The sequence below is a fragment of the Paramormyrops kingsleyae genome, chromosome 16, assembly GCF_048594095.1.
Source record: "Paramormyrops kingsleyae isolate MSU_618 chromosome 16, PKINGS_0.4, whole genome shotgun sequence".
Classification (NCBI taxonomy): Eukaryota; Metazoa; Chordata; class Actinopteri; order Osteoglossiformes; family Mormyridae; genus Paramormyrops; species Paramormyrops kingsleyae.
The window spans coordinates 11114387-11133621 of record NC_132812.1 but is presented as its reverse complement, the minus strand read 5'-3'; the positions used below and the strand labels follow the sequence as shown (position 1 = coordinate 11133621).

Genomic DNA, 19235 nt, shown 5'->3' with positions numbered 1-19235 from the left:
TTTCATAAACAGCCTTTTTAAAAAGCTGCTTTGTCAATTTCCAGCTTCAGACTGTAATACTTTTCCTGTTAAGGATTAATTTTGTCTAACAACGAAATCAGTTTTATGATCAGTGTACAAAATATGGGGGGGGTCCGGCACCCCCGATGAACCAATGAGACCCCCTGAAAGCCTCAAAAGAAAAAATTTTAAGGGGGTCTCAAGATCGGTATTGCGCAACAATAGGGAGATGGGGACCCCCCGAATATTTATGGGTATTTCGCACACTAGTTATGATTATTATGTAGGTCATCCTCTCTAAGCTGCCAAATGCAGGTTTTTTTAAAGAATAATTTAAATATTACTTAATGTGAAAGTTAGCCTTAGCATCCCGGCCACATGGTTTCCAGCAACTTCCGCTACCCACCCTTCAGTGCTGGGTGGTGCTGTAATGGGTGGGGACACTTAACGTGCCTGGCGCCCCCTCTGGCCCTTACTTGACATTACCAGTTCCTCCAAAGACGCCATGAAATGGCCGCGATGCATTCGATCTGTAAGTTAATGCTCAGGGCAAAATGCCCCAATCATAGACTTGCACTCCTCTGAAAATAAGAGGAAAAAGTCCAGAAACATTTTGGGGGATTTTAATCACTCTTTCCTAAAGTTTTCGGATGTATGATCCAACGACAGTCCCAGATCAGGACCCCGGATTCAATAAAACCAGCTGTATCACAGGCCACTTTAGCTGAACCAGGAATGTAAAGAATGTAATAAATCCTGATCAGCTTATTGGCAGAGCAGCTGTCAGGGCTCAGACTGACACCTGAGGCAGACGGCCTGTGTACCGCACAGCCAGCACGCAGAGCAGCATTTGAGAAACTCTATAATGAGTATTTACAGAATAGCAAACAGCTCACTGAAAGGGAGCATTTAGGAGCAGTATTTAAGGAATTCGCTGAAAGGGTAGTGATTATTTTCCCAAAAGTGGTTTTGCTGTTGTTCCCATAAGGAAGATAGTCAGTTACCTACCAAAATATGTGCAAAAGCAAAAAGGATTTATGCCAGACACTTGAACAGCGTATAAAATGAATACATGCAAAAAGGAGGCTGGCCCTCAGTCAGGATTTGGGGCACTGTGTACCGGCTTGCGGGGCAGGACTTGACCGTGTGTCATCTGGCCAGGAACAGAGCTCCACCCACATCTGAGGAGAAGGACATCCAAAGATGGGGAATCTGGGTGGGATAATGGTGGTGGGGGTGGGGGGGGGGGGGTAATCAGCTCTGAGAGACACACTCTGAGTCAAAAAGGCTTTATGAAGATGGTGCTCCATGAACCGTAACGGCAGGAAATATAATCCAGACCCACATATTGTTCTTCATGTTTAATGACTGATCGAGGGAACGAGCTTCTGAGCTTCTGGGCTCGGGTGTGGTCTGAAGCTGGGGCCCACTGAAGCCTCCTTCCATCACTAATGGCACCCACCCAGAAGTCAGCACCGTCAAACCCAGCGGCGGTTAGCTTCAGCCTGGGACGCAGCCCTGCCCTAAAACAAATCTCATAATCTACAGGAAGACTGGAAGGCTGCAAGGCCTCCAAAGGGTAAAATGTCGGCGTTTGCGCTCCGCAGCCAGGACCCGGGCAGTGCGGCAACTCTTAGAGCTTCAAGCAGCGACAAGTGCAGTAAATATCAGGGGTTGGACGCCCTGTGCTTTCTGACCATTGGACGAGAATGGAATTTACCGGATCAGGCCTTTTACTGCGGAGGAGCCGTTTAGGCTAACAGGGCGGGAGCAGAGCGCCAGGGGAGATTCTGCCTGGACGTAACCACCACCGTGCTGATTTAAAGAAAATAAAAGAGAAATAACAGTCATGGGTTACAGAAACATTACTATGGTGTTGGGCGAAGGTGGAAGGGCAACCAATCAGAAACGGGTATGTTATGGGTGTATCAAATTATCAAATTATTTAGACTCTCCCTTTAATCGATCAAAAGTAATAAAAAAGAAACTGAAGACATGCTACATTGTTTTTTCCCCTTTTTCTGAGCTTGCGTATTTTCAACCTCCATGCTACAATGTCAGTCGCCTTCACTTGCCGTTTATTATTTCCATCCTACACATCTCTCTCTCTCTCTCTCTGCACTTTAGAGAGAGAGAGAGAGGGGTATACGGCAGGGCTGCCCTTTGTCTGGTCAGCTATACTGTCTAGCCATCGAGCCCTTGCTGTGTCGGCTGAGGGCTGAGATGTAGGGGCTCCTGGGCATGGGGCACATTATTTTGTCTGCTTATGCTGATGACGTTTCAGTGTTCGTGCGGGGGAGGGGATGTTCAGGCGCTTACGCGCAGGTTAGAGCTGTACGAGAAGGCATCTTCAGCGCGTGTTAATTGGAATAAGTGTTGGTGTGTTTTGAGTGGTCGTTGGCAGGGTTAGGTACCACCAAAGCTACCAGGTACCTTACAGTGGGTTCGAATGGGTTTGAAATATCCGTTTGTTTTTCCTTTTATTTTTCATCTATATTTTTGAGTAAGGCTTAATTGTGCATTTGTGTTAATAAAGAGGTTTTTAAAAGTCAGTCTCTCTCTCTCTCTCTCTCTCTCTGACCATGTCATTATCCTTGGCAAAATACAAATAGCAAGACACCCTATCGAGGCCTGCCAGGCATGAACACATCGCTCTTCTGAGTCACTTCTCATTCAGACATATTAACACAGGAAGCACAAGGCCAGTACTCATGCGCGCACCAACACACCTGAAAACCTTGGCCAGTTTGCTTGTTCTCCCAGGGTAACACAGCCAGCTACCTCCTGCAGTCCAGTGACTCAGCTGTCCATAGTGTGTGTGTGTGTGTGTGTGTGTGTGTTGAAGACTAAAGAAACCAAAACTCTAGTAAACTCATAGAAAAGGTCAAATGGGGAGAAGCTCACAAGAAATATCAGGTACTACGGGTGAGTATGTCAACAGGATTGATGGTGCAAATACTACCCAAAGACTGTCTGTATCAGGCTGCACTTCTGAAGCGGGGAGGACACTTCTGCGACATGTTATCATGAGGTCGGAACTGCATGACAGAGATGCTAGAAAAAGTGGCCAACAACACCCAGCCCACTAAAGTTAAGGGATGCATGAAGCCTGCATGAAGTTTGCCATCAAGAACTTCAGCGATCTGGTAAGAATTGTGCAAAAAAGCTCTGGTCCTCAAAAAAAAAACAAAAAAAAAAAAACAAAACAAAAAAAAACAAACAAACTGACACATATCTGAAATTAACCAGTCACCCATCCCACTGCCCAGCAACATAGTGGCAGATTCCGGCTTTGGGAACATTCTCCCTTGGCCGGGAATCCCAGAAGAGAACAAAAAAGCAAATGAATTTTGCGGTTTGTCTTCTTTCACCATGATGAAAACAAGGCCGTGAAAGCATAAAGATGTTCTCTGTGAGCGATCTCCTTTGAACATCACACACAGCGGCCTGTCCTGCCTTGTGCCATATGCTTTCCAAGATTGACTCCAGATCACTGTGACGCTAACTGGATAGGTGGTTACTGACAATGGATGGGAGTGATACTGGTCTGTAAAACCTCTTAGCTTTCCGACATGACTTGTACTTTAACGAGGGACTGTATTGTTTCGTTATGCTTAATGATAAGTCTTTTAGTTCGTGACGCAAACCTTGTACCTCAGTTGTTTCCATTTTACTGCCTGCTGGTCATTAGCCTCAGAAAACACATGCGGTGGTCTAATCAAGGAATAGCATGACTGGGTTGGGGGGGGGGGGGGGGGAGAGAGGGGGGAGGATGCAGCTAAATAGTCAATCAGTTTGAAATAACTTACATTTAATTTATTTAACAGCTACTTCCATCCAATCAAGCAACCCTGGGACTTGAACCAGCAACCTTCTTATTACAGGCACATCGGCCTAATCTGCAGAGCCACATACCACATGAAATGGGCAAAGACAGACTGAGAGACAAATGGAATCTATGGGCTATTGTTCTGCACAATAAAGACATTTCCTAATGCTATGTTTTTGTTTTTATATAGGATGAATATTGTGAAAATGGGACACCTGGCAAAATGGGGCAGTCAAACTTTAATATATGTGTTTAGTAGTACTTTTCTGTATAGTGTTCAAGAGGCATCAATGTATTTAGAATGGTATCAAGTTGGAATTCAAGACACAGATGATTTTTCCAGAAAGCAAATTTTCAGAAAGTGTTCCATGTTTACAGTACTCATCATATATGAAAATGGAGCAGCATTTATTATTATTACAGTGAATATTTCTCTGTGATTTTGCTATCAGAATCTTAGCCGCTACAATGTTGTAATTCCCTTTCAGGGATAAATAACGTAGCGCATCTCTTATGTCCTGATGAATATATGCAATTGATATTAAAGAGTTAAATAATAACTCCTTATTCTTGAGTCACGGCTACTTTAGTGCGCTGTCCTTTCTTCATTGAAGGCTTCGTCATTCGTCTGTGTGACACACACTAGACCTCCGCTAATTCCCAGCTCTGCCCCAAGGCAGTTTCTCAGCGCTCCTTTGAGTCCGATCCACGCAGAGCGCATGCGCACACTCAGAGGCGCTCGCTCAGCGGGTGCACTGGGACCAGCACTGTGACCTGAAACGCCCCCAAACCCACGCTAGGATCATAAGCAATGTTTCCATTCCGCTCACTTCAATAACCACTTAAATTCTTAAAAAACATTCCCTTTCTTCTGTTTTATAAATAACTTAAGAGTTTTTTAAATAATTAAAGCTCCCTGAAAATATGAAGTGTTCACCACAGCACTCTTTGCGACAGGACACAATATACGAGTTAGGCAGTAATATTAATTAGTTCAACATGAGCGCGCATCTGCAACCTGCCGTGGCGAGAGAGCCGCTCTTACCGCTGAAGAAGCTCTTGGTTCGCAGGTAGCTGACGCTCAGCCGTAAGACTGACAGCTTATCCAGACTCGATGTCACTTCCTCCGGGAAAGGCAGGAGGCCGGCCAGGCGCTCCAGTTCGGAGTTGAGCCGATCCCGGTGGCGCTTTGATGGGTTTGACTTGGTCCCTTCGGCTGGTTGAGGTTTAACTCTGAGCCGGAGAAAAAGCATTTCCTGCATCACAGTATTCCATAGAGAAAATATATAACTATAGGCCTATTAATTACATCTGTTAAATATTACATTCCTTGTTCTCATTTTATTTGGACTGCTGGGAAATTACCGCAAAATACTGGTACATGATGACGATAATAATAATAATAATAATAATAATAATAATAATAATCATTATTATTGCAATACCTGTATCTGTGACGAGCCACCGAGTAATAGAAAAAACGAAATAACTCAGACCCAGAAAATATTGCGATGGTAAAACGTACCATATCTATTAAAGCAGTAGGAAAACTTCCTGTCGAATTTCATTTAGTCTATATTTTAGTTAAAAAAATAACACAAAGTAAACATTTGTTTTTTTCTTGCACCAAATAACCTTGTTTCATTTTTAATAAGATACTATTTATAATGGTACTACTACTATTAGCAGCCAAATTGTATTAACAATAAAAATAACAATAATAACAGCAATAATGTATATATACATGTATATTTCAGTTGTTAACGCAAGCCTGTTATTATGTAAACAATATATTTCAAACGACATAAAGTGGTTTCAACGAAAAGAAAGTTATATAAAGGCATCAACAGCACAGCCGACTGGGAAATGACTAACATGGGCTAAAAGCATGAAGTGTCCGAGCAGTGACTAAGTTGGCTGCCACTTCAGCTATTCCCAGACTGAGTTTCGGTACAAGCACGGCGTTTATTAGATAGTAACACACGAGAATGACTGTCCATGTGCGTGTTCACATATAATAACCTGGGTGATGCAACCTGTTTTAATTATTCGCGTTTGTTTCTGTTAGCCGAATATTTGCTAATGGATCACGTGATTTGTCTCAATATCAAAACGACCGTCTAATAAATTAACTGAAAACTCTGCATACTCTATATGATGTAGATATGATTTCAAATGATCTATACAGTTTATTTACTCAACACTTTTTGACAGCCCATATCAACTTGTGACAGGTGACCTCCACTTATAGGTAAAGTGCAAAATGAACGAGGAGGGGAAAAGGTGCGACTGAGGGAAAAATGACATATATAACGATCGCAAAGGATTATCAAACACACGGACCCAGAGTTTGCACTTACGTTTTCAACACCGGTTTTCTTCTTTTACGTCCAGCATACATCCTTAGGCTTTATAGAATACCGAGATGATTATTAAAATTGAAAAGTAGTGCGAATATCCCGGACCGACACAGAAGAATTTATTTCCAAAGTACGGACAAGAAGTAGCGCCAGCAGCATGTGACACCGGAGAAACGCTGCAGGGTTGTATGATGATCTGAATGATAATTACTGCAGCTGGGCAGTATTACAAATTAAGGCACCGTTACTGTTTCTGCCTATTGCGAACTAAATGTAGCAGCAACCTGCAATTTGTTATTTACAAAATGCAAATAATTTAATGAAATAAGACAAGTCTTCTGTCTGAAAACTAATCCTGCCCACAACACAATTTGCTTTATATTGTCATAAAATAAATAAAAAATCTTCTGGTTATTATATGTGTCTTGGAATCAGCATTTGTTAATATCTCAGAAGAGAAAATAAAGTATTACTAAACACATATAATAACTCCATCCATTTAATAAGGCAGATGCCAGTTCACTGCCAAACTGAACTGAAATCTAACATAAATACAAGGACTATTTATATATAAAAGTTTTATACGACACAAGTCCTGGGATGCAACGCTTGTAAGAAACGGAGCGGCGCGCGTCCCCGATGTTATCTACTCCCTCCGGCAGTGTCGGGGCGCGCACGCGCGTTCGCAAAATGGACTAGCGGATGATCCTGCTCGGATTTGTTTAACAAAAATCCCGCGGACTACAGCTACACGGCTTGGCCAGAAGCAGAACAATAGTATGAACCTATATGAACAGAATAATTGTAGCTGACTGCGTCTAGCCTATATCTATCGATAATTAATTAGCCTACTTAAAATAATTCCAAGTGCATAATTTGCAAGAACGTGACCGGAATTTATTTTGGATTTTTAGATTCATTATTATTGTTAGTGTTTTACTGCAAAATATGCGAATACAACCTTATTAAATGCACTATGGCCAATCTGTCTTTAAAGCTGAAAGATGGTGAAACCATGGAGATGGAGCGGACACCCTAAATTAACCCAAACATAAGGATGAGAAAGGTATAAATATATCATTTACTCTGGAGCCACATCTATAATTTGTTTATGGCAGATGCAGCAGCCAATTAAGTAACCAGTATTTGCGGATTGTTCAGTCGATCGAGATGCTAAGCAGCGGGGCTACAATGGATTTTTTGCTTTCTGTAAAATTAAATTTTAAATTTACACTGTGCAGAATATAAACGCAGACATCGGCAAACGGACATGGGAGGGACTGCGTGAATCGCCGTGAATCGCCGATCTGATCGCAAACCGACTCCCAGGACTGAAGCGATTAACGCGCCCTAAGACAGATCCAGGATCGAGGCATCAGACCGGTTGATTAACTGCAGTTACTACTGAGTAAAAACACCCGAGAATCTGGATGGTTGACAAAAATACAGATTAAACTGAAAGACTGCCATCCATCAATCTTCACACTGGTGATCATTTTACTTTTTTTTCCTACATAAATAATCCTTTATTACATATTTATCAATTTTCTGAGCTACTGGACAAAGACATTTCTGGTCACATGGATTTATCCTATAGACAGGGCCACTTCCTCCATGAAATATACACAGCGGGCAATTGACAGATGCCAGTTAGCCTGTCTAGGAGGATTAACATACAGCCCCCGTGAGAACTACAAACTCAAACACAGAACAAAGGGGGATTTGAACCCCCAGCCGTGGTAGGAAACAGTGATACTCTTTGAACTAAAGTAAAGGGCACTCATATTGAGCTTGAATTTGTGGAGTATTTCATGTGTGTGAAACATACATACAGATAGGGGTTCGACTGCAGGACACAGCCTTTTATTTATTTTATTTTGTTATTTTTTATTCATAGGCATATGTTCGCATATTATTATTACATCTGGCCAGCAGATCGATCTTTCGGTTTCACAGAATAAAAATTGATGTAAAGTTATTTTGCTAATAAGTGCTGGCAAGTTTCACCGCAGGCACCAGCAACATTAAACAAAAACGTAACGTAAAAGAACGTTGCTGAGCCATCTCGAGGTCAGGTAATGAAACGGTGACAGTTTAATCATTAGGTGGTCTTTATTGTACCCATACCAGTCGTACTTACCGCACTTAAACACACTCGCACTGCCCACCGTGCCCGTCGCCCTGCTTACTTCTGCCATGCACAGTGGGCACACACAGACATGCTATGTATAACGATTAACCTTTCTTGCTACACTTGACATTATATTACAGAACACTTACAATAAACGTGACTATAGGAAACTATTTACAAGACTGGCATCAGTTCAACCTGCTGTGCTGTCTGCCAGTACCTCAGTGCTACACTCCCCCCCTCCTAGGGAGTTAACCATCCCAGAACCCCCACAAAGTCCTGGAAACATTCCGGGTAGGGGCAAGTCCTCTGTGGCTGTGGGGCTCCGGGACCCCCCCTGTCCTGATCAGTCCCTGCTGCCAGGGTACTCACCACCAGTCTTAGCAATGGCTGCTCCAAGTAGGCCAGGGGTTGTTATGGAACCTGGCGGTCAGGGTCCAGCATGACAGTCCTGTCCTGTCTCAGTGTGGGGCAAGGGATCCAGGACAGTGCTGTGCGGGCAGTGGCCACTGTTGCTGCAGCTTTCCATGGTGTAGAGCCGGTGAGACAGAGCATCTGCATTTGACTGCATTTCCCGGGGCGGTGCTGAACTTTAAAGTCAAACTCCGCCAGCAGGGGCGGATTAAGGTGTACAGAGGCCCCTAGGCTACAGTAGTCTGTGGGCCCCCCAACCAAGCCCCGCTCCGCGCCAATGGGGGCCCCCTTGCAGGCTGGCACACGTGGGGCCCCTAGGCTTAAGCCATATCTAGCCTGTGCGTTAATCCGCCCCTGTCCGCCAGCACCTCTAGCCAGCAGGCTAGCTATACTTCTGGGTTGTGGAAGTTTAGGAGGCACGGCAGTGATGGTCTGTCCACAACCGGAACCACTGGCCACAGAGGTAGGGACAGAAGTGTTTGCATGCCTGCACCATAGCCAGTAGTTCCCGTCGGGTCACACAGTAGTTGTGCTCCTCTCGGCTAAGTATCTAACCGAAATATGCAACTACGTGAACCTCTTCGGGTCCCACCTGCGTTTAGCCCCTCATTTCTAGCGTGCATGTTCAGGATGAAAGGGACACACGGATCTGGGTAAGCTAGCATGGGGGCATAGGTGAGCACTGCGCAAAGCTTTTTAAAAGCTGTAGCAGGGGTCTGTCCATGTGAAACGTCCTTCCTTCTCTGTAAGATGGTGCATCGGTTTCCCAATGCTGGTGAAGTCCTTCAAAAAGTGTCGGTAGTTGGACATCAGCCCCAGGAAGCAGCATAGCTCTTTCATGTTGCACAGAATCGGCCAGTCCTTCACTGCTGCTGTCTTTCCTGGGCTAGTGGCCACGCCCTTTGCGCTAAGAATGTGACCTTGGTAGCACATCCGGCCTTGGAGGAGGGAGCACTTCTGGGGGTTCAGTCATAACCCTGCCTGCCAGATCACAGAGAACACAACTTCAAGGTTCTGGAGTGTCCCAGCAAAGATAGCAGCGTGTACAAGCAGGTCACCGAGATAGAGGACACATTGGGTTTTGGACAATGTGGGCCAGGACATGTTCCATGAGCCTGTTGATCGTGGGCGGAAGCACTGCAAAGGCCAAACGGCATTGACTGGAAGTGCCATAGACCGTGTCCGATGGTGAAAGTAGTCTTAGGGCGAGCTTCCGGATTGAGTTTAACCTGCCAATAATCAGTCTGGAGGTCTATGCCGCTGAACCAAATCGATCTAGCGTTGTCGATGGGTGGCAGTGGAGAGGAGTCTTTCCTCATCACCGCATTCAGCCTTTGGTAGTTGATGCAGAACTGGCACAACCCATTCTTTTTGGTAACAAGGACTGCTGGTGCTGCCCAAAGGCAGACAGACGGATCTATGCCGCCACTTATTGCTTTGCCGGGGGCAGTCTGTGCGGATGAAGGCAAATGGGTAGGGCATCCTCCATGTTGATGTGTCGCACCAGGGAAGTGGGTCAGCAATCTTCATTCCTAGCGGTGAAGATGTCCTGGAGCTAGTCCAACACAGCTTTGAGCTCGTCCTGATGCTCCAAAGCTTTGGAGTTGACTCTTGATCCCAAGCTGCCTGGAAATGAGGAGTCTATTCTTTCTGGAATCAAGTTCCAGCCCTATCTAGACTTGAATAGGCACTATAAAAGGGTTCCAGAACTGCCTCTGATGAACTACAATCTGGGAGAGTTCCGGTGGTGCGATGAAAGTTTCTGGTTCCGGAAAAAGGTTCTGATACCTGGAAAAAATCCCTGCGGTATGAAAGTGCCCAGAGATATGTGTGAGGTGTACCGGGAATCCAAAGTGACCATCCTTATGATGCTCATACACGGAAGAAATAGCAGTGAAGTGGTCACAGTCTCATGACCTCCTTTTTGACACCCCCTATCATAGCTTTTTTTGCTGTAATTGTTAGTTGTTGCTATTGTAACTATCAAGCGGATGTGTCTCATTATTTTTGAGTTATGTGAGGGGTTTAGTATGTCTGAAGGGCTTTAAAATAGGATGGATAGTTACTTCTTTTCTATTTCCCAGACCAAACACTCTCCCACAAGATTCCATCTACAGCTGAAAAATTATATACTAAACCTCAACGTTTAGAAGGATTTCTGGCCTCTCTTTGTTGTTCATTTTCACTGCCAGCTCTTTTTTCACTGAGATATTTGGCCATTTGGGTTTGATGGAACACCAAATTCCTTGCGTGTGAACATCATATTATGCATAGACAAACATATTTAATTCTTCTTTAAGTTAATTCCTTATATGAGAGCAAAGGGAAAATTATTTCCAGGGGGAATTCTTGGATTTCTTCTGGTGCGGAGTACATGACATTTCTAAAACAGTGGTTAAAGTTTTTCTACGGGTTTGAATTAGCTTAGACCATTAGATTTCACCTTCTCTGGGTGAAAATATCAGCTTGTGGGTCAACAAAGTCTGAAGTTAGACTCAAGAAGCCATTTGTGTGTTAAATAACTGCCATGCACAGAAATGTTTACTAACTCGTCGTTAAAAAATTAAGCTAGTACATCTGGATGTTTCTGTGCTTTACTGGATGTATCTTTCCACAGTGATTTTGCTGATATGCTGGTGGTCTCCTGTTTGTCTAGATATGAAAAGATATAGATGTTTGTTTTCACAGGGCAGACTTTGAGAAATCAGAGAAAGGCACCTCACCCTCAGAGACAACACAAGCTCCCCTCTGTAGAGCCCTAAGCTGATACTATACACTCTGTTCTCTCACCCCGATCTGGAGTGTATGGTGGTTGCATTGTGGGTAGGGGTGCAACCTCAAAACTGAGAATACGGGTAGGAGGGTCAGAAAGCAGAAAGACAGGATGAAGTAATGCAAAATACAAGAGTTATGGCTTGTGCTGACATGGCACAGGGAGCCCAATAAGGACTGCTTCAGTCAGATGAGATCACAGAGAAAGCAGTGTTTTAATGGAGATGAAACAAAATAAAGTCCCTCATTTACAAGATTGATTTTAACATTGATTATATATGTGTGCATGTGTGCATGCATGAATATATATCTTTGTATTACATCCCTTTATCTTCATGAAAAATCATCATGTATTCTTTCTGTCTCTTTAAGGCCCGATCAACTAAATATCCAAACAGTTGAATTTCATATTTCATCTCAGCTACATACCGCTCTTGAAAAAATTTTGAGACGACTATGTTTTTTAAAATTCTGCATTTTAAAATCCAGGTTTAATTCTGGATCTGTTGGCAGAAGGCTACACTGTGTGGCAGGCTGCTTCCAGGCTCAAAGTTTCTATGACAGCAGTACATGAGAACAAGGTGAAGCAGGAGACACTGGCGATAACCAAAAACCAGCCTGGCAGAGAGCAGAAGCGACTTTCTAATGTCAGAGATGACCATCAATTTATCCAGCAATGCCTCATAAATCGGGGGATGACCTCAAGTGACCTTCAAAAAGAATGGGAAACATCAACTGGTGTGACATGCACTGTTGGGACAATTCACAACAGGTTCCTACAAGCAGGACTGAAGATCCATAAAGCAAGGAAGAAACCCTTCATAAATGAAAAGCTGAGGAGAGCCAGGCTGGAATATGGAAAAAAATTGAAACAGATGCATGCCCATAAATTGAGAAATGAGTGAAACTGAAGATTTTGCTATGGTCTTGATTTTTTCCAGAGCTCTATATTTTTCCATTTTAATCTCACAACATTATGTAAATTGAATAACCAAAAGGTCAAACTAATCAGGGTATGATAGTTTTGTGTAAATTTAATTTTTTATTACTACTGAATGGCATAATAGTGAACGATGGCCTATGTTTTAATTGCAATATCTTCAGGCATTAATACACTATTGATAATGCATGGTCTATAAGGCTGCAGAACCTTATTACAGTGGATCAGTACTTCCACTGGAGAGTGACTAACTTATTGGTCAGAATGATTCAGGAGTAAATGTCATTTCCTTGACTGGGCCCTGAAGGAGGGATTTAGCAATTTTAGGCATTTTTTCCTTTGACTCATTTAGCAGATTCTTTTTGTAAAGTGACTTCTATAATGCAGAAATGCAAGCTGATGGTAAACAGATCCATGGGATACTGCAGCTGGATGGGGGAGCGAAACTTTCATATGGGGCAACGTGGGGGAGAAAATGGCTAAAAACAGAGGGGGACCAGCTAGGGAAGTGGGCTCTATGGTGGCCAATACAATCTGGATTTCAGGACACCATTGTTGAATATGAAATTCTTCCTCCTTCTGGCAGCAGGAGCATGGAGCATGGAGCCTTGGGAAATACATAGTTTCCAGCAAGACTACCCAACCCAAACTCTTGGCTGGTATACATATTTGAAATATGGAAATATAGATTAGATATGGCTCAGAAGTCAGGAGGCCATGTGAGTTCAGGTGTGTTATGCATGGGTTGTTGTGAAGAACGTGTTTCTTTAGGCTGTGGCAGTGGAGCGTACGATTCAGCAGTATCTGGCTCCAGTGCTGTGGGAAGGGCAGCAATGCCCTTCTGGATGGACATCCTGTGGGATAGGAACACCCCAAGGATGTTGAAGTAACGTTGTCCAGTTCTGATCCATACTTCCAGTAGCAGTAGAGTCGTGTCCTAATCGTTACTCTCCAGTGACATTTAGGGCGTGTAGCACTTATTGTCGACTTCCTTCATAAAATAGAAATGTTATATAATTTTAGTGGTTTTAAATTAGCTTGAATAAAAACAGGCAACCCAGCAGAATTTGAGCCATTTCTGCTGGTATAGCATTAAATCACAAACAGACGCAGGTCACCTTTCATATCAAAGGGATGTGAACCCATAATGTACGGCAGCATTGGTGGTGTTCCTTTAGTCACATCAAAATGTGCCTTTGAAACATCAAAGTCGCATGTTTTTCTTCTTATTCTCGACTCTGCTGGGGGAGAGTTGAAATCTCTTGAATCTTCAGAGATGGGTATCGCCTTCTAGCCCATTCATTAAAAACAAGTCAAAAAATAAACATGGAGGCTTGTGAAAATCTTAAAATTGTGGATAAAAACATGTGTCTGCTCTCTTTTAGGTATCATTCCCACAATAAAGGAGAGCATAAGTCTTTCAGATTCTTTCCACAATGGTTTTATGTTTTCATTACACACTATTATTTGTGGAGGGCTCTGGAAGGACACAAAGATTTATGTGATTCAAGGCATTAAAAATCTCTTTAATAATAAAGATGGAATATTATCATTGCAAAGCAAAAGGAAAACATATAAAGGTAGACTATTCATGCATTTTACAAGGCAAAATGAAAGCTACAAGACTTGTATTTTTAAAAACAAGAAAAGGCTTACATCATACAATGACTTGCTGAAAATGTAAAAAATGTTTGCGGTAAATGGGGGCCTTTACAAGACCATGTGACACGAGGATAAACAGAGACAAACAAGTAATAAAAAAAGAGAATATGCATAATACACTGATACTGCATTTTGATTAATATACTTGGGTTCACAAAGAAACCATTAAAAAGGCCAGCTAAAAATAAATATCTACAGCAGCTAGTGCTTCCATTGTTGTAAGACATGCAGAAAATGATGCAAAAACCAATGGCTATTGTGTAGTTGTACAGTATGCCACCCAGAAAAGGAGTCTTCCTCAACAGACTTAGAGGGTGATGGCAGAAAGCAGTCAACAAAGAAACAAAACAGCAAATGACTTACATAGTTAAGGTCCAAGGTCTCATAATCCCATAATAATTCACCCACCTTTGAGTCTGGAGTGAATTACAGGCCTCGTCAAGCAGGCAGCTAGACTTTGATGTTCTGCTTAGAACTGGCCAACGACAACCATCAAATTTTGTCAAAAGACAACTCAGCTGTTTCGACTCGGCAAAATGATAAAAACTCTCACACACACTGCCCGATTTTTGAACAATGTCAAAATAACCAAAAAGATATTGATAAAATTGTATCAAATGCTTTGGAAGCCTAACATCTCTCAAATATCAAAAAGGCCAAACTGCAGGATACATGCAGCTTAGTGAAATGTGCGTTACTGGAGAGTGTAACATAATCAGCGTCTGATGGGGGACGACATTCATAAGAAAAAAAAAGTGCCACTAGTTATTTTCCACAAAACTGTGTGCACTTAATTTGTACTTGGGATATGTAAAGTTTATTTAGATATTATAATAAACCAAATGCAGTGTGAGCTAGTTATTTTGGGTAGTTTTCTTTTACCCATTTTATGACAATGATTCAAATTTTAAGGAAATCTGGCATTAATTATAATTCCATTATAATTTCTTTAGTCATAACATCTTTATTTTAGTTCTTTGGTATATTTATGCAAATGCAACTTTGTGAAAATGGTTGCAGTTTCTCCCTGTTGTTTAGGACTTTGGGAAACGCCAGAACCCAGCTGGACCCATTCAGAAGGACCCATTCGCCGGTTACTAATTATGTTTGTATTCAAACGTAGCTGCCTTGTTACTCTCATCTTCACTGAACAGTGCAATACATGCACCTTCACAAAAAAAAAAAAACAGTGAGAATGAAATTCATAAATGGAGAAGACAAGATGAGGATGGAAGTTTGTCTTTGTGACAAAGCGAAGGGCACAAAGGGCAGGACGCTTATGAAAAATGCAGTTCCCGTGACAACATACCATCATTTACTTTTTTTTGCAACCATGTCCTTCTATTCAGCTAGCGGCTGTTGTCGGTGGAGCTGCACTGGACGGAGAACAGACAATGAACATTTCTCACGCTAAACGACCATTAGGTGAGGAAACCTACCAGTTAACCACAGTGCCAACATTCACATGCATGCCTGAAGAAAAACATACAATACATTTAATTAGATTTTTTACATAATTACATCATGTGCAAGGCAAGGGAGGGAGGTAACAAACAATCTTTGTGCGCTTAATAACATACCTAACCATGCCTTCTGTGGCGTTCTTGTGAAAACGATGACGAATTGCTAGGATAACCAGACAGCGACCATCTAGAGCATGAGATCCCTGCACTGAGGCCATGTGAGAGTTTGTCCCCTGGCAATTTTACAATATTCAACACAATCCTGCTATGTCGACGTCTAACAAATTAAATTGCATCACTGTCCAACTCACAGGCCCATAGGAAAAAATACAATAGTGAATAAAACAAATGTGAACTGAGCCACACTACTGTAACCATCAGACTGATGTCAGGGACTGCTTAGCCATAACTGTAGCCCAAGAGGAGAGAGCATGCACATGCTGCATATCTGCATGGTAAGTGGTAAGGAGCTGTGTCCTGTGTTCGTCACCAGCAGCAACTACTCTTGGGCATCCGGCACGCTTTAAAAACTGCACATGAATCAAGAATGGGAACTGCATTTCTAATAGAGGCAATCTAGCTCCTTGCTTTGAGCGTTCAATGCCAAACGGCAGGAAAACAAATATCGCAAGATTGTTGTGGGGTGGGGGGGGGGGGGGAGACAGCGAAGGAAATACAAAGAATGGCTCATTGGCAAGTTAATAACTACAAATAAATGCTGGTAAAAATATAAAAGAGGCATGTTTTAACAACAAAACAAAGCTGGATAAATGATCCTTTATAGTATTATTCAGATTATCGTATCTTGTTATAACATGATTCATAAACATTTTTTTAAAAAAAGCAAAATGACTGCTAGGGAAAAAGCCTACAGAAGCCTTGAAGATATAAAAAAAAAATGTTTTTTCAGGTTTTTAGAAATGTATACATTTTATATCTTTGACTGTAAGGTCATGATCTGAAACTGTGTTTACAGTTACGATCTTGCACCTTCCAACCACGTGTGCATGGAGATTTCATTTAGTGCGAATGAGCACCGTGCAGCTCCATGCCAACCGACACTGCATTTCCCTTAGTGCCATGCATGTTGTTCCAGTAAGCATGAGTAAATCATGAGAGCTCTAACTGATTTCCAGGGCGCAGACTCCTTACATCCTCCATTGTTTACTTCATTATAGTGTCCAGGGGAGGTGAGCTTTCCACCCAACGCACAGTCTAACTCCAAGTTTCCACAAGCCTCGTGGGTCTCCTTTTGTGGAAGGAAAAACAAAGCTGGAGGCACAAACAAAGAAAAATATCCAAAAGGTTTTCTACATATATATAGAGAGAAATATATGTCCATCCATCCATCCATTTCCACTTCTGCACCAAAAGAGAGCGACTACAAGACCCTGCTCAATACCTGCTCCTTTGTCATTTTTCTTTTTTAAATTGTCATCTTGACCCCACCCACATAACACAATCTCACTGGAATCTCACTGCATAAACTGTATGTGTGTGTTGAAGGGGGGGGGGGGGGTGATATTCTAGGTACACCAGGCCTTCAGAGACTGAAGATGGGAGGCTCTGGAGGCTCTGGGGGAGCAGGTTTTGGGAAGCTCCCACAGTAAGTGCTGCTTTCGGTCCGTCTCCCTGCTGCTCAGGAAAAGTTCAGGCCTTGAGAAATTGGCGAGACTACCAAGGAGTATGGAGTTCCATTGGGGGATGGGGTGGGGGGGGGTCCATTTGCTTCCACTGGACAGTTAGAGATCTGCGGGGGACAAAGGCAGAGGAAAGTTAGCAGTTCGTCAGCTCTGCTGACATGTGGTTCGCTTCATGGGCACAACCATGTGACACCGATCGCACGCTTGATGACATTAATGAGCCCCTACCCGTTCAATAAAATTTTTAGCACACACGCTCAACTTCCTCGCATAATCAGAAACATTTCCTTTATAGGAACGAGTCTGAGCATATTAGTGACGTGACATTTCTTGGCAAGATTATTCGTACTTTGCAGATGCATATTTAAAATTTCTCACAGTCAGTCATCTGTCAGTATTGCACAGCAGAACTTGCATATCACCACAGAATGACTGCAATGTAAATATATCTTAAAAGAATACATTTGGGAAAATAAATAATGCGAGGTAAACCATAGATATGTGCCATTTAGCCTCGTGGAATAGCCTAGCCTCTCTTTCTCATCATTTTGACTTAAACGATTTTGCTTCATTTACTTTCTTGATTCCTGCATTTCAAAATGATTGCTGCTAAACCTAGGGTAAGCCAATCAGTAAGCTGCATGGTTTGACATAATATGGTAGATAATGGCCATATAATATTAATCACTCTTTTTGAAAATACTGTACAATAGGGCTGAAGGAGACTGGAAAAGTAACTATTATAGGCAAAGAGTTCTTATCTACTAACAGAGTGTCATATAAGTTGGTGGTGTCGAATTTTGCCAGCAGACAAAGCAGGGCTGACAAATCACTTGCTTTTGCTCAATATCGTCTGGAATACAAAATATTTCCGTACAGCAGAAGACAAATGCCTTTACGTGACCAATTTTTGTTGACCTTCCTCCTCATTACTCATTTTTATCTAATTTCTTACACATGCACCACACAGTTTATGAATGAGTCCAACAACCAGGAGCTTAAACAAAAGCAGCAGCAGTAAACTTTAGATTCCCCCCCCCCTTTTCTTTTTAACCTATACTAGATAATTTTGCAAAAGAACCATCATTAAAATTGAAAAACTTGCTAAGTTAGGTTTCCTACAACTGAGCAAAAATGTTTTACTGCGCCTTATTGATGGTTTGAATCCAGCAGACTATCGCAATCCTTGCAATGTGACAGTTGCATGTGCATGAAATGCCATGTCGATATTAACATCACACATCATGCAAGCCTGTCAGGGCAGCATGGTGGCACAGTGGGTAGGGCCGCCGCCACCACATACCGCCTCTTCGTGTGTGTGGAATTTGCATGTTCACCCTGTGTGCGCATGGATCCTCCAGCTGCATTCCACTGCACGAAAACATGCAACTTCAACTGGAGTGCCTAAACTGACCATGTCTGCCTGAGTGCGCACCAATATTGTATATATGATATGATATATTGCATATTCTTTTATGCTATATTATAAATGATTACTCCATGAATCGCTGAATGTACATCACTCGATTAATGATATAAATCGATAGTGACAGCCCTAATGTGAAAACACAACTCTTTTCTCTGTACTCTATCTTTTCACTGCAACTCTGCATTGTGCGATATCCAAAGAGGACATCCATCATCATTGTATTCTGATTTATGTTGAGATCACAACTTATTTTTCTTGTGAATTCAACATAGCCAAAGTTATCATCTCAGGAACACAAAAGTTGTAATTAGACACAAAGATGGCGCTTCTCAATAGAAAGAGAGAAGTGGATTGCAGAAAAAATGCTATGGTTAATGTTATCGAATCTGCATATTTTTCTTTATTGCATTCCTACCAAAAATCTAAAATCCCCCCCAACCATGTGTTATGCTTAAGGGGGAAATCCTCCCCCGTTGTGAGAAATGAATTTCAAACCCTGAATGCATGTCCTCTATGGACTTTTGTAACATTGAGATGTAGGTACTAGCATCCCCCTACGACCACTGACTATCCAAGACAAAATGCAGCTGCA

General features: G+C 42.3%; 2 protein-coding genes across 2 annotated transcripts in view; both read right to left on the bottom strand.

Annotated features, from left to right (window-relative positions):
• The window catches only part of ahr1b (aryl hydrocarbon receptor 1b), a 59274-nt gene extending 52852 nt beyond the window's left edge, over positions 1 to 6422 (bottom strand). Inside the window, exons 1-2 of the mRNA XM_023814780.2 lie at positions 6190 to 6422; positions 4875 to 5062 (exon numbers count right to left, since the gene is read on the bottom strand). Of these exons, the coding sequence (XP_023670548.1) occupies positions 4875 to 5062; positions 6190 to 6230 (229 nt within the window). The 5' untranslated portion in view covers positions 6231 to 6422. The remainder of the gene's footprint in view (positions 1 to 4874; positions 5063 to 6189) is intronic.
• A 7529-nt stretch (positions 6423 to 13951) lies between these two features.
• ahr2 (aryl hydrocarbon receptor 2) overlaps positions 13952 to 19235 on the bottom strand; it is a 65035-nt gene continuing 59751 nt past the window's right edge. The window contains exon 11 of the mRNA XM_023814801.2: positions 13952 to 17321. The gene's annotated coding sequence lies outside the window, so the exon portion shown is untranslated. The remainder of the gene's footprint in view (positions 17322 to 19235) is intronic.